Here is a 16029-nt window from a genome sequence, read left to right on the forward strand (position 1 = left end):
GAAAGTGACACATGTAATAGTATGATATGCCATCTTTCTCCAAGGAACTCAAGATTGTTTACTAAATCTCACATTTAGTACCTCTAAGTTTTATCAACAGATAAGATAAATTTGGATACAAGAAATTAAGTCTTTGAATATTTTAAACTTCAGGCTAAAATCTAGGTGTGTGGTCAACAGCAAAGCAAACTGAATTCTTCTGTTTCCATGAAGTCATTTGCGAAATCTTGACTGAAATGACACCTGGAAATCTTGACTGAAAAGAACATATTCTCTTTTGTGTTTTAATTGTATTTATATTGCTAGCATGCTCCACACTCTAATTCAAGATCAGTACTGTAATGGGCCACATAGTAAAATTTTAAGTTTTGTGGGCCACATACTACCTCTGTTGCACATTTTTTAAATTGTTTTCCAGAATTTAAAAAAAATGTAAAAAAAGCATTTTTTTAGCACTTAAGCAATATAAAAACAGGCCATGGGTTGTATTTGTCCCACTGTTCCTAGTTTTCTAACCCTTGTTCTAAACTGAAAGATAAATTAAACTAAAATTCTCATATGTTTTTATACTGCCTAACACCATCCCATCTAACTACCAGTGCCATAGATGTCCCTGTTCATAATTAGTTATCTCATATTCAACTAATATTAAACTTGATGATCTCTTTTTTTCCATAATCCTGTGACATTCCATGTTTCCCCTAAATTTAATGCCCAGGATAATCACATTTGCTTGCTTCTGGCTGAATTCACCAATGGTCTGTTCACTCTTTAATATGAGGTACTCTGTCTTGCCTCATTCTTAATCCTTGACACCTAACAATACTGTCCCTGAGTAAGCATTCAATCAACATTCTTTGATTGAACGATTGATTGGAAACCCAATTCTCTGAATCAGCTGAACTACAGGAGGAATGACTGAAAGCCAGATTAAAATAGTCACTTCCAGAAAGATCACTGAGCAAATATCCAGCTAATGTGTAAGCTGATCTTGCAAATAATTCAGTCCAACATTACATATAAAAAAACATATTTCTATACTTTTTAGTACAGTTCCTATTCTTAGGAAAAAACCTTAATGGTTACATGAAAAATAATTATCAATTTTTTTCTCAGTTAAGATAAATTAAAATTTAAGCTTGCTCTATGGATTCAAGTATATTGCATGGCTTTTGGATAACCATCAACTAAACAATGCTGAATGGTAAGGAAAGTTCTAGGTTCAGTTGCAAAATCAGGAGAATCTAATCTGCAATCTTGTATCTCCCAGCCTCATATAAGCACCTTCCTTGGTTTACTGAATGATTTACAAGTTATTGTGTGTATAAATAATAAGGAGATTTTATAGTCTATTTTACAGTCTAACAAACGGGGATTTCCAGTTCATTCTTTTATGAATTGTCAGTACCTAATTAGGCATGTGACTTCTGAGGATTTGTTCTCATATTCCAAACACAGTAATATATAATAAACATACCAGTTGAGTTTTTTGAGAACTGAGGCTTACATGTGGAACCATTGGATGGTCTATTCTGGCTAAATTTTCTTTTGGAGCTATCTTTCTAAAGTAAAATATTTATAAAGAATTAAGTTGGTATATTTTATAGTGATTGGTTAACAATATTTAAAGTGTTGGTTGAAATCTCCTCTTAAATATTTATTTTCTTTTCAAATAATATTTATAAATTAAAGCTTTACTCTAAACAAATTTGCTATACTTTTATTGGAAACATGCAGCTATTTTGAATAGTTGCATAATTTGTGCAATATTGGAAGATGGCTTCTTTGCAACATTTGTTATGTGGTTTTCTTTGGTTGTAATTGAGATGATATGCACTAAAAATGTCAGTGATTTTCCTTCTTTTAAACAGGATTTCATTTCAGGTGGATCAAGGAGTGAACGTTGTGACACTGTTTCCAATTTAATAAGCAAAGGCTGCTCAGTTGATTCTATAGAATGCCCATCTGTGCATGTAATACCAAGTGAAAATGAAATTAATACCCAAGTGACACCAGGAGAAGTGCTGATCCAGCTGCGCCCAGGTTTGGTGATTTTCAAATAAATCTATGATGATTCTTACCTTGGAATTTCATATAGTTTTATTTGCTCATATTTAATATTTTGTGTCAGGCAGTATTGCATAGTAGAAATAACAGTGGGCTCAGAAACAATAAATCAAAAATTCTAGTCTCTTTTTGTGCCTATAGCCAGTTAGCTGTGTCGCCTTGGACAGTCTCTGAAAACCTGACCACTCTATACTATAATTACATGTTTCTAGACTTGGTTACATTGTAGTGTAATTATGTTCCTATTCTTCTGCCAGCCCTGGAAGAAAGAGAACATTTTTTAGTGCACTATCTCTCCAAAGTCTAGCAGAGTGCTGCATATAGTAGGCACTCCATAAGTATTTGTTCAAATTTATTAGCTGATTAATTAGTAAGAGATGTGAATTAAGCTAAGGCCTAGAGTCTTTGTAAACTTTTTAACACAAACTACAATTCGTAATTCTCATAATTAACTTAAACTGCTTTGTGGCGGTCCCTAAGACTAATTCACTAAGACACAATTTCACTTCTATGCTTTTCTTGTACTTGCCCTTCCATCACTCTGTATTCCACAGTTTGGTACATGTAATAGACACTGGAGATTATTCATTTTCCTACAGTGCTAGAGAACCCTAGTATGCAAATGACATATGGCAAGTTCAGGTGCACAAATATGCATCACTCAATTAGAGGCATTCAGTTTTAAGCCATATGCAGTTGTCTTCAAGCCTTCATTATTTCATTCTGGGTGGTCTTGTCCTGTCACTAAAGTTTTAAATAACCACTGTTGACACATGGCCTCCCTATTCCAAAGCTATTCCTTCCAGACTCCTCTTGGATTACCAGAAAACAAAGTCCATTTTTCTTTTTTTGGCCCTGCACGTATTCCCAGTTTCCAATTAAAACTGTGTTCTTTACCATATAAAACAATTATACAGCCCAGGATGGACATATATGAGCAACAGTTAGAAAAGGATACTCAAAAATGAAAAATAATTAAGTTGGTAACATAATGGTGTTTGCCACCTTCTATTGCTGCCACAACTAAATCTCACACACTAGGTGGCTTAAACAACAGAAATTTATGTTCTCAGAGTTCTGGAGACTAGGAAGTTTGAAATTAAGGTGCTGGTCAATTCAGTTCCTAGAGAGAAAGAGAAAGTGACAGAGAGAGGGGAAGCTGGGGTATAGAGGCAGGGAGAGAGAGAGAGAGAGAGAGAGAGAGAGAGAGAGAGAGAAGAGAGTTTTCTGGTATCTCTTCTTATAATCCCAGCAGGAGGGACCTACCCTCATGATCTCTCTGAAACCTAATTATCTCCTAAAGGCCCCATCCCCAAACACCATCACCTTATAGATTAAGGCTTCATGATATAAATTTGGGGTAGGGAGGACACAATTCAGTCCATAACACTTGATATATAAAATATTTTTAAAGGGTGTGGAATATTTTTAGAAATTAATCATAGTTTAGACAAGAAAACTGAATTTTCCAAAAATTAAAACTTTTTATAGCCAACATCTGTGGGCATTGTGCAGTAAAATTTGAAATCAATACAAGAGACAAAAACAGAGAAACTAACAAAAGCTTCCCCTAAATAAATTCTAATCAACGCCCTAGTCATAGACTATTTAATAACAACACACACATCAAAATATATAGGATATGCCCAAAGTTGCTCTCAAGAAAATTCAAAACTTTAAATGCTTTTATTATTAAAGAAGAATGAAGAAAAATTAACTAGACATACAAATAAAGATATAGGAAAACCGAAACAAAATAGCCATAAGGAAAATAAAAGGAAGAAATTTATAAGTTAAGGGAAAAAAAATTCAATGAAATGTAAAAGAGAAATAAAAAAGTAAAATGAATTTATCATTTTTTAGCTTTGCCAACAATTTATATCTATAGTAAGCCCAATAAAATAGACGTAAATTGTTGGCAAAGCTAATTTGAAAAAGAGGACAAAAACAAATAATCTAATTATATGGACTATAGCCAATATTTAAAAAAAAGACTTTAAGAAAATATTAAACACAAAAAACTATGGTAAAATGTATAAATCTTAATACAGATAATTTTATAGGAAAATATATAGGACTAAGATTGACTCAAGAAGAGGGAAAACCCTAAGAAACCTAATAAAGATAAAAGAAGTGAGGAAAACGAAAGAAGAAACACCACCTAAAGACAGTAGGCCTAAATGTTGTCATGGCAAGAAATGATTGCATGTTAACCCAGACATTCAAGGAATATGTTATCCCTATGCTACATAAATTCTTCATAGTATTAGAGAAAGCCTAGAAGCTACCCAATTTTTATAAGGTTAGGATAATCCCAGTATCAAATCCTTAATAACATTTTAGGAAAGCAAATTAAACTGCATATGATACTAAAAATAATACCACCATACAAGTAGATTTAACCTACAAAACCAAGGGTAGTTGATTATTTTGAAATTAATGTACTCCTATCATCCCAGTTTGCCAAAGGGAAAAAATATATAGTCATCTCAACAGATGCTGAAACATCATACAATAAAATTTAGTGTCCATTCCTACCAAAACCAAAATTGAAGAATACTTCCTTAATATATATTAGAATCCTTCTGAAAGTTTTTTATAAAAGCAATTAGACAAGAAAACCAAATACAAGTTATAAACATTTTGAAAAATTACAGCAAAATTATCATTATATGTCTAATTGGAAAATCCAAGCAAATCAACTCAAACTATTAAAATTAAAAATTAAAAAATTACTTGGCAGGCTGTTTTTTGTAAAATCTTCAAAAATCAATGATTGCCTATATAATATTAGATACAGTGAAAAAGGATTAATTCTTGGCAGCAAACTAACCTGTAAATGGTCTAGGTATAAGCTTTTTGGAAAAAATGTGTAGGATCCATTGTGCTATGTAAAAGAAGACACAAATAAATGCAGAAGAATTTTATGTTCCTGAATAGGAAGACAGTGTTACAATAATGACAGATTCTATTAATATACTCTATAAATGTAACAAAATCCAAGTGAATTAGTAAATGTAAGACTATCTCAATCAAATCTGAGTGCAGTGTTTTTAAAAATATTCAATGATACTGATCATGTATACATATTTGTATGTAACAGCATATTTATTTAGGATGCATTTCTAGAATGATATACTAGGTCAAATGTATGTAAATGTATTTTGGTTTTTTATTTATATTTCCAGATTATTCACAAGAAAAATGAATATCCAATGAAGGCTTTCATAAGTCAACCCTGCTTATTCTCATTCTTTTGAATATCATCAGTTTGTAAATGTAACTAGTCCATCAGTTCTTTTCTTTTGCTTTTTTCTAGTACTAAAAAGCTTCAACATTCTTCCAAAGCTTATTAACCGTCTTTCTCTCTCATTTTTTGTGTGTGACTTACCTCTCCATATAACCTTGTCTGTTTTTCTAATTGAATGTTAATGTTCAGCAGCTGACATGTGAAACCTATCATATATTATTTGCCTCTAACAAATATGACTATATCCTTTAAAAATATCTTACTTTTTTTAAATACTTGAAGATGTGCAATTTTACAAAGTGCATTTTTATTCTACTGGTGTGTTTCATTTAAATTTATATTCTTAAATGAATTCAGCTTGTTTCCTTTTGTAGATGTACTAGTGGTTGAATCCTGACACTGTAAATTAAAAGTTTAAAAGTTGGGAAATTGTTTCAGTGCTGTAGGTAAGCAATGATAGTAATGATAATGAGGTAGGACAAAAATGAACAGCCTTGAGAGATAATGGGGAGGCAGCATCCCCAAGGGTTGGTGACTGATGATCAGGGGTACACCTGGGCTCTGGCTCAAGCAACTAGGTGAGGTGGGGATGGATGCCCTCTGTGGAAGAGGTGAAACCTAGTTCAAATGTGACCTCTTGGGTTGAGGTACTGAGTTCAAATATGGCATCATATCTATCTGATGCTGAAGTTCAGATGAGAGATACAGGTTGGTTAAAGAGATGTGGGAGATGTCAATATGAGATGGTAAGTGAAGGCAGTATGGATGATCATGGGGAGTAAGAGCATGGAAAGACAAATGCCTAATGTCTAAGTCAGTAATGACAGGGCTTGATTTTATTCATTTCCTGCTATCATTTGAATTTCTGTATGCAAATTAGTACAATTGTCTAATTTGTGTAAGTCATCTTTCCAGCATAGTTATGACAGACTATATTTTGCAATCCCATATATAGCCAAGAATTATTACATTAGATATGATAAGTTCATCTAAAAAATCCATTGTAACACCAAAGACATGCCAGCTGTGAGGCATAATATATAAAGCTACATTTTACCAACTTCAGATATACAGAAACATCACTCCTAATGATATAAAAGTCCTGTCCAGAATGACACATATAAGAGCTTGATATAATGCGCAGGTAAGTATAAAATGCATTTATCCCCAATATTGGTTTAGATTTACTTGATTTATTTATAATTACTTTATTCTTATCTGATAAAATTTTGTGATATTCAATGTATCTGTTAAGAATATTTGAATTTTTTTGTATGACTATCATAAAGAATGTTAGTAGGATTGTATAAAAATATACATAATATATAATTGAATATTTTAAATGAATTTAAAAGTAAATTTTCTTCTACTTACCACTTCTTAAACGATACCTTTTTTCTTGTTTTTGCATATCAATCTTATAGAAAAATAATAATAACAATAGGCTACTGATCCTAGTTGATGTTCCCTAAGAACAATGAAATGACATCTTTAAGAGAGAGAAGGGAATTCTCTAATTCTGCTTCACAAGTGATACAAATGTATATGATAAGGATTAAATAATGTATACCTCACTAATTCAGTAAAATTTTTCAAACTTGATTTGTTTTTATACTGTAAAAAAAATGTCCTTTAATTCAATGTGGCTTAATTGAAAAATGTAAGATTTTCAGGTAGTTTTCTAAATTCAGAAAAAAGGTTTTAAAAATATAAAAATAGAAATCATGCATCCTTTTCCCCTGTTCCCCTATTACATATCCCTGTTTAATCCCCACAGAAATTCGGAAAAATTCTGGAGTCTGTTGTGCCTGGTTGTTTCAAACCAGTCTCATTTGTGGGCCTTCTCTTTCCCCTGCCCAACTATAATGAACAGAAATTGGCTGTTCTTTCTTCCTGCTCCAGTTTTCCACATTCGTAGGGTTTTTCCATTTCATCTTAAGCAAAACATTTATAGTTACCTTTTCTTAATGTCTAGTCATGTTCATTGCAGCCAGTTCTTCAGAGATGCTCACACCATTATTTGACTGATTTGAAACTCACTCTAACAATTTTGAATTCTTTGGTCTATTAAAACCAATACTGGCAATAGCTCTAAGTAGGTCTCAACTTTCCTCCAAGTCCTCTTTCTTATTCTGTGTCACAGACTCACTGCTTCCCTTTGAAGTTAATTGAAGGAATAAGGATCCGAGCCTTTAGAATCTCAAAAAGTATGAGGATGAAGTTTTCCTGAAGATTATAAGTAGTGGCATAAACATTTTGTGGCTAGATGATACTCTTTTCTTCTTAGAGAAACTATTTAAGCTTGCCCTACTTTACCAGAAAGAATCATGTATCTTAGCTTCTTCCTGTGGTAAACATGTGGACCTTTTGAAATGCTCTATCAAACGTGTTTTGAATATAGTTTAAAGAACATTTGTAAATGACTATGCATGGACCAAACACAGAGCCTTCAGAGATTAATAAAGAATTCTTACCCTAATATTGCTTTAGAATCTAGTAATAGTGATCATAGTAATAATTACTAGCATATTTATATAATCATATAAACACATATATAATGTATATATAACATATATGATATGTAAGATAATGTGGATTATCTTAGTAGCTCTTAGCCAGTAAAAGAAATCACCTTGCATAGCTCCTCTCTCAGTGGAGCATTTACAACATTGCTGCCTGCATTGATAACCTCACAACAGTGGGGGCCACAGACATTAAGTCTTATTTCTTGATGTGTTTCTTTCTCCTCCAATATATTCAAAACCTCTTTAATGTCATCCGCCCTTTGAGCCCTGTGCTGGTGGCACCCCAGTATGAACCAAGTAGGGATTTTATCTGGAGACATAGTACCCATGTTCCCTTGCAAAGGTATTTCTACTCCCTCTAAGAGAAGGTTTCTCCTTCATATGAAATTAGCCAATCCAAGGCCAACTTGAAACATTTTGGAGGTAGCTCAAGCTCATGGGCAAGCATGGTAAGCCAAGGTTGGCCTCTTCAGTTTCCTCCTTGATAAGCAGAGTGTGGTTTGGGGACAGCCTATTTAGAGCTGCCTACCTTGAACTACACACCTAATGCTAAAACCTTACAGGAACCTCAAGTGCCCTACAGTTTAAAAGTAGCAATTATGACTTAAATGATGTCTAAAAGATCTGTGTATGTGAAGAGTCTATTTTCCCCTTTATTGAAACTTGTCTCACTGAGGTTTCAGCCCATGCTTAGGTCTCCAAGTGACCCAGGTACATGTGCCAAGGACAGCATCTGTGTAACCCAAAATCAAACTACAGCAGCCTACACACTCCAACCCTGACCATTGGGCAAGGCCTCTGTACAGCCCTCTACTTTGCTGGGGCCAGTGAGAACAGGATTTGCTTGCTAGGCTAAAAGCAGCTGGTGTGTGCTGAGGACCCCTGTGTGGTTTGGTTGGAGCTCCCTGAATATTTTAGCCTCGAAGGATTGTGCTTTGCTGATGATACACACACAGACTCTTAACTGTTTCCTGATACAACCTGCACTCTGTTCCCTGAGATACACCCAACATTACTACAATCTGCACAATATGCTGAATATATCGATAATTTTGCAGTAACTCTATTGAAAACAGCCATTCACATTTAGACAGAGCTACCATAAAAACTGCAATGATACACCAAGTCGAAAATACCAGCTTCTCATTTTGCCATATGCCTGAGTCAACAGTTTAAAAACAATTATACAATTTGTAAAAAATTATAAAGAAGATGACCCACACTCTATAAAGTTCAAGCTCTTCCACATGCACCATACTCCTGTTATGCTCCATTTCCATTTTTTTTCCATCTGGCCCTGTCTACCAGATTCTAAGATTCTAACATTCTCCCAAATTGAACTTCTCCACCCAAATTGCAGGACACTTCCATACAGATAGGCCTTTCCACCAGACACTCAGGAAGCAGACCAGAATATGTGCTTCCTGGAGGCAGCCCAGCCCCTAAAGGAAGGAGCGAGACAGTGGGCTGGGCTGGCCTACCCACACCCAGCTTCTCCCAAACTCTCAAGTTGAACAATTGGTGTTACAGTAAGGGGGTTTCCTACACATAAGAGCAAAGTAGGAATGAGTAAATAGTCTCTTTTTTTCATAATTATTGTTACATACCAGAAAAACCTTCCTATTTTGAATACATTCTAAAATCTGGCTGAAAAACATCTGATCTGTAAAAATTTTAAAGGAAATACCGCTACTTTAAGCACATTAAAGCATACAATTTGATTTGATAAACTAGAGGAGTCCTTTAATAAATAAATAAGGCTACCAATTATATATACAACAAATTGGTGCTTACTAAAAATTATTTTTCCACTCCAAATATTCTCTGCTGAGAAATAATGACTTAACAAAGCATTTGCTTTATTGTTTAAAAAAGTAAAATTCACAAATTGCCTGTATTTAAATTGATGACTTTTCACCATAGCTTTAAAAAATTAAATATAGAGCTACCAACTCTGTAGGGTACTGTTACCTTGTATCAGAAAATACAGGTCCTTGTATCAAACGATAACGGACAGAGAACCAGATAAAACTGTATTGCAGATAGTTGTTCTTGGGAAGCTCCCACACTTCTCCTTGTGGTTCCTTTGCCTCTGTGATCCCTCTTCCACATACATTTAAGTGCCCACTGTGCACTGGACAAATGCTGTCCCCTCCCCTGCCCAGGTCCCCATTGTGGCACTACTGGGGCACTATTCTTTAGACCACTGTCTCATTCTTTCCCATGCAAAACTGTTGCGAAGAATCTTATTAACTAATACATGATGAGGTATACTGATCATTTTGGATAGCTTAACATAGTACTCGGTACTGTAGTTTTCATATCTCACATGTAAATATGCCTTAACCCAAAAGGAGGAATTTACACCTGCATCCAGTACGAGATAATCTTTTCCTTAAGATGCCTTTCTGGTTTTTTTCAAACCATAAAGCCACTTTAAAACACAACAGCTACCTACTCTTTTTGAGATAGATCTCCGCTTGCTGTATTGTGCTGTGCTTTTCTAGATACTAAGGAAAGCAACAGGTTCATATTGTAGCAGATAAATTTCCCATTACATTTGTATTGAGCTGATCCATTTGTTATTATTCTAGCTGCCCTATAGAATTGTGATAAATGCATTGTAGAAGTTGGAGACTAATAAATTGATATGGCTTTCAAATTGTCTTAATTTATTCTGGAATATTCCTAAATTCATTCATGGTGTACAAATTTATGAAAATTGTTCTATATCTAAGATATACAGAAGATATATCTTCTATATCTGATGTATTGACAGCTTATCCTGAGAAGTTTAAAATGAATATACATGATGTTTTTCTTTGAACTAGGAGCTGAAGCTAATTTTATGCTGAAAATTCATCCTCTGAAGAAATATCCCGTGGATCTTTATTATCTGGTTGATGTCTCTGCATCAATGCATAATAATATTGAAAAATTAAATTCCGTTGGAAATGATTTATCTAGAAAAATGGCATTTTTCTCCCATGACTTCCGCCTTGGGTTTGGCTCATACGTTGATAAAACAGTGTCACCGTACATTAGCATCCACCCAGAAAGGATTCATAATCAATGCAGGTATCTGTTTTGATGTGTTTGATGGGGATTTTATAATGCTAAATGAAATTTTTTCTTATGAAATTTCCCTTTGTTTTTAAAGGACTTGATAAATTTTATATTTTTATTAAATGAGAAATGAAAATATTTGCAGAGGAGGTATGTTCCTATGTGAAAACTTCTGTTATTATCTGTAGCTTGGACTTACTATATTGCTTCAGATATCATTCACCTAGTTTTTAATCACAAAAAGACACAGTATTAGGAATTTTGGACAAACCTCCAATAATCAAGTTACCATGTACATAAAAACATCTTTAAAAATTCTGTATTTCTCCTTTTTGATTGCTGTAATTTTGTAGAATTAAGGTTTATCAAATTTAAAGTATTTATGTTGTCAGTACTGTGTCCTATCTTTCCGTTACTGTATTATGACTATGTTTATAATTATATTGCTTCAAAAGTTAGCATGTGAAGGGTAAGCCAAAAGATGAGAATTTACTTGCTAGAAAGAGTCCTTTTTCTTACCATTTTGAAAGTCTGATTATAAATAGCATATGCCCCACTATGAAACGAGAACTAGATTTAAAAATATAAGTTTCTCACACAGTATTCTAATTGGCCTGTTGACTTGTCAAAAAAAAATGTTCAATCCTTCCTTAATAAAACATTTCATTGTAACATCATCTTTTCTACTTCTGTAATTGCCTAGATCACTTTACAGTACACACTCTAATTTACCAAAACAACTCTGCTATCTGTTGTAGAACAGGACTGATAAACCTCCTCTGGGAGCTTCATGTACCTTCTCCCTGGATTTGCATGCACCTGAGGAATGAGTCTCACTTTTTGGGACATCATGGAATTCTCAAAAAATTTTTGATGTCTTAAATTTTTGATTGTTCATCAACGGTTCCACACCAAGCATCACTTAAAAAATAAGTATAATATTCTAAAATATCTACCAGTAGTACAATATTTTGACTAAATTCCTAAAAACATTTCATGGTCAAATGTGAAAAGAAATCACTGTAAATTCCTACTTCCTCTTAAAAATTAACTGAATATTAGCATAGTAAAATCCCTCAGGTGTCCTAGATTAAAGAAACATGTTTAATCTTTATTTTTTGAATACCATACTATTATATTTTATTCCCTATTTGCAAAGAGATATTCGCTGATACTGGAATTTTCTCTGATTTTATAAAACACATATTTTCTCTAATAAAATTACTTTGGCAGAAATAAATATATTCCCATCTCACACCAAACACACAATTTTATGAAAAGAAGTATTTTGGATCTTTGAAGGAAGCATAGCAAAATAGAATTTGCATTTCTTCTGTTCCCATATAGTGACTATAATTTAGACTGTATGCCTCCCCATGGATACATCCATGTGCTATCTTTGACGGAGAACATCACTGAGTTTGAAAAAGCGGTTCATAGACAGAAGATCTCTGGCAACATAGATACACCTGAAGGAGGTTTTGATGCCATGCTTCAGGCAGCTGTCTGTGAGGTAGGAAGTTTCACATTCTTAAGTGTTTGCTCAGATGCAAATTTCTCCAAGAATTTAGGATTTTTATTTTCACACTGATTTATGGGGTGAAAACAGAGCATAGAAGAATACATACTTCTCCTATCTCTTATATGTCACAGTGTTATTCATTTTGGTATGTGTTCAGGACAGAGGGGCTAAATTGGGAGAGGGTTATAAATAAGAAAAGATAAAAGGAAAAGAATAAGTTGTGTACTTGAAAAATTCTTCCCAAAAGGGCTGCTCTTTTCACTCCCCACTTTCCAAGAAAGAACCAAACATAGCCTGCTGTCCGAGTCACATCACACTGGGCGCTCTGCACTTCATAACTCAGGCTTATTCTTCCTCAAGGAACACTAGAAATCTGTAGCCAGGAGCTGGTGTGGTAAACTATATATGGTAAAATAGAGGATATACAAATAAAAGTTAATGCTGCTTATGAAAGAGCATTCTGTTTATGCACATCATTCTAGACTGAATTAATGTTCGTTAACTTGAACTTAACGTTTACTTGAGATAAAGACCACAGTTCAGATATATGTTATTATACAAAGTCTAATTACATATTTATTTTAAGAGTCATATTGGATGGCGAAAAGAAGCTAAAAGATTGCTGCTGGTGATGACAGATCAGACATCGCATCTTGCTCTTGATAGCAAATTGGCAGGCATAGTGGTGCCAAATGACGGAAATTGCCATCTGAAAAACAATGTCTACATCAGATCAACAAGCATGGTAATGTAGCAGTAGCCTCTTAGTAGTTATGTCTCTTTAGGTCAAAGTGTAAGTTTAAATGGGCAGCTGTTCTTGTACCAAGGAATTACCTAAGGGAGCATGATCAGAGTCAGGATAAGCCATGAAAGAAAAGTTATGGAGCAATGCTTTCTATAAATCCTGATCAATAAAACATAAGGCTAAAATATCTGACAATACCAGTAGCTGACTCTGATGTGCTACAAAGCACTGTATAATTCATGAGCAGAAAAGTGATAGAAGAGCTTACATTTTATGCAACTTAACCTTAAATGGAAAATACATATAACTTTGCATTATTTAAATAAACTAGTTCTACAGGGTTGGTAGATAAAAACATAAAGAGTTGGTAAACAAAGTATATTTGGCCTGAATAATCCTCACAGTATAATAGGTAGAATCTACACAGAAATTAGGGGGGAAAAAGGCCAGCTTTCAGTATTCTGTACCTCACTTCTTTCTGAAGTTTGTCTATATTTAGATATATCTATACTTAGATATATCTATTATATATATTTTTAAATCAGTGGATATTTGGATTTCTTCCTAAGGGTTGGCTTCAGCTCTGTAGCATGTATTTAAGTACAAACTCCTAGAACCATCTCTTTCCCAGCATTAGCTATATACTACATGTAGAAAATCAACTGCATAGAACATCAAGTATTTGTGACATTGACACCTATTTATACATTCATGCAAATGTTAGAACAGAAGCTTCCAAACTTCCCCAGATCTTGTTATCATAGTGTCTCAGTAATTTTTTCCCTGGTGCCCTTAGGGAAAGAAAAAATAATTACATATATATATATATATATATATATATATATATATATATATATATATATATATATATATATATATATAACAGTTCTGTTTATTAGTAGTTAGGTCCAAATATCTTAACTCTTTATGTCCTAAAATCATAGCGGTCAGTTAAAAAAATAATACACAAGAATAACAAAATATGTTATATGTGTGTATCTGTGTCATTCTTAGTACATAACCTACTAATGGAACTTCCCAAGCCCTTGGAAACAGATTGGATACCACCCCCCTTCATTTTTTATTCCACACTGGTTTTTATGCTGCTGAGCTTTGCAAAGATATGATGTCATTTAAAGGAACAGATCCAAATGTAATCTTAAATCTTAAAACTGTGAACTACCTCCAGCTAGTAGTTCATGGGTACCTGACAGGTGCTGAATACTACTGTGTATCCCTTGAAAATCTAAGGTATTTTGAGGCAACCACGTGAGTGTACTGTGGTGCTCCAAGGTACCTCATGCATATTAGGGAACTCCAGTATTAGAAGCATATAAATTATGATTAAATGTGTGTGGGTCTCATGAGTAAAATTTAAATAGTTTAAATTTAATCAGAACACCATACCAGACTTACGGGAAGTCTAGAGAAACAACTGTATTACTTCACAAAATAAGTTCATCCCTTCTTGCTTTAGTCTCTTGAAAGCAGCCTCAAAATTTAAGGACTCTAAAAGGTTTGAATTTAAAAATCTACGATTTGGAATTATTCCAATAGTGTCTTTCCTTTTGATAATTCTCCTCTTCTCAGCCACATTTCACTTTGGCAGACCCACCCACTTTTAGTCATTTCTTATCTTTTTTTCCTTCTGTTTAACCTCTTTTAATCTGAGATAGAGTTCTAATTTATTTACTGGGGAGTGGATAAGGAGACAAGAGAAACTATTCTATTGTGAGACAAGCTTTTTCTTTTTTAAGGAAAAATAATAATCACATTATTCCCAAATTGCACTGTATTATTCTTTTGAGGTGTTGCCAAGTCACTGAAGTCATCTTTCCATAATTGTATTCTAGAGGGTGTTATTGCTCATCTAAGAAGGATTCTTTAAGACAAAGAAATGTTCTCATAATTTTAGACACAGAATAAATAATTCTGGTGGAATTTTACAGAGTACCTGGGTTCTTATGACATCAGGAATTTGGGCAATCTATCATGAACTTCATTTGCCTTCTTGAACATTGTTCTACCTACTTAAATGTACAAACCTTCCACATGTCAGTGACGTGTACTAAGTAAACTAAGGAGCAATGTCTTTGTCAATACCTTAGAAAAACACTTTCATCTCATTTATCCCAGCCCTGCTTTTCAAGGGATACTCTTCCTAAGAATTCTCATCCCCTTCATCTCCAGGAACCATGCCCTAAAACAAAAGAAGTTAACTGACCCTTTGAATATTACATTTATACATACAAGATGTGCAGCTCCTCTAAGACCCTATCCAAAGCTACTCTGAACCTGATTCTAAGTATATTTACCTGCTCATTTAAAAATAACCTAATCTTCTCCTATTTGGCCATTACAGATGAGTTAAAAAGGTTTAAGTTAAGACAAACAAATGCACTGCTAGGATCCTGGCTTTATCTCCAGCAGACAATACAAGTAATGTTGAATGGTATTTGAGCTTCTTGGTCCAAGACTCTGGTTCTTTTATTTATAGAAGGAAATAACTGATAAAAGACCCTTTATATGTCTAAATTATATGGGCCAGAATTCTACCACTTATATACATAGCTATTTCATGATGGCCAATGTGAACTACAGAATAATAACAACTACCGTGTTATGAGTGTTTATTAACTGAAACTGCTGTAAACACTGTGTACAGCATCAAATTTATCTTTACAACTCTAGTTGTAGTAATTATCCTTCTTTTACAAACTGAAAAACTGAAGGTAGAAGAAGTTAAATAAGTTGACTGAGGACAGACAGCTAAAAAGTAGCAGAGCTGGGGCTCAATCCAGTTCAGTCTTATATTAAAATCTGTATTCTTAGCCATTTTGCCACAATATCTCAA

The 16029-nt window shown here is 33.8% G+C and overlaps 1 protein-coding gene across 2 annotated transcripts in view; it reads left to right on the forward strand.

Moving 5' to 3' along the window:
- ITGB8 (integrin subunit beta 8) overlaps positions 1–16029 on the forward strand; it is a 93133-nt gene that overhangs the window by 40161 nt on the left and 36943 nt on the right. Inside the window, exons 3-6 of one of the 2 annotated variants that reach the window (XM_036877291.2) lie at positions 1872–2043; positions 10674–10920; positions 12256–12421; positions 13017–13175. In XM_036877291.2, coding sequence (XP_036733186.2) covers positions 1872–2043; positions 10674–10920; positions 12256–12421; positions 13017–13175 — 744 coding nt within the window. The remainder of the gene's footprint in view (positions 1–1871; positions 2044–10673; positions 10921–12255; positions 12422–13016; positions 13176–16029) is intronic. The other variant, XM_036877300.2, reaches the window with a different exon arrangement.

The sequence above is a fragment of the Manis pentadactyla genome, chromosome 7, assembly GCF_030020395.1.
Source record: "Manis pentadactyla isolate mManPen7 chromosome 7, mManPen7.hap1, whole genome shotgun sequence".
NCBI lineage: Eukaryota > Metazoa > Chordata > Mammalia > Pholidota > Manidae > Manis > Manis pentadactyla.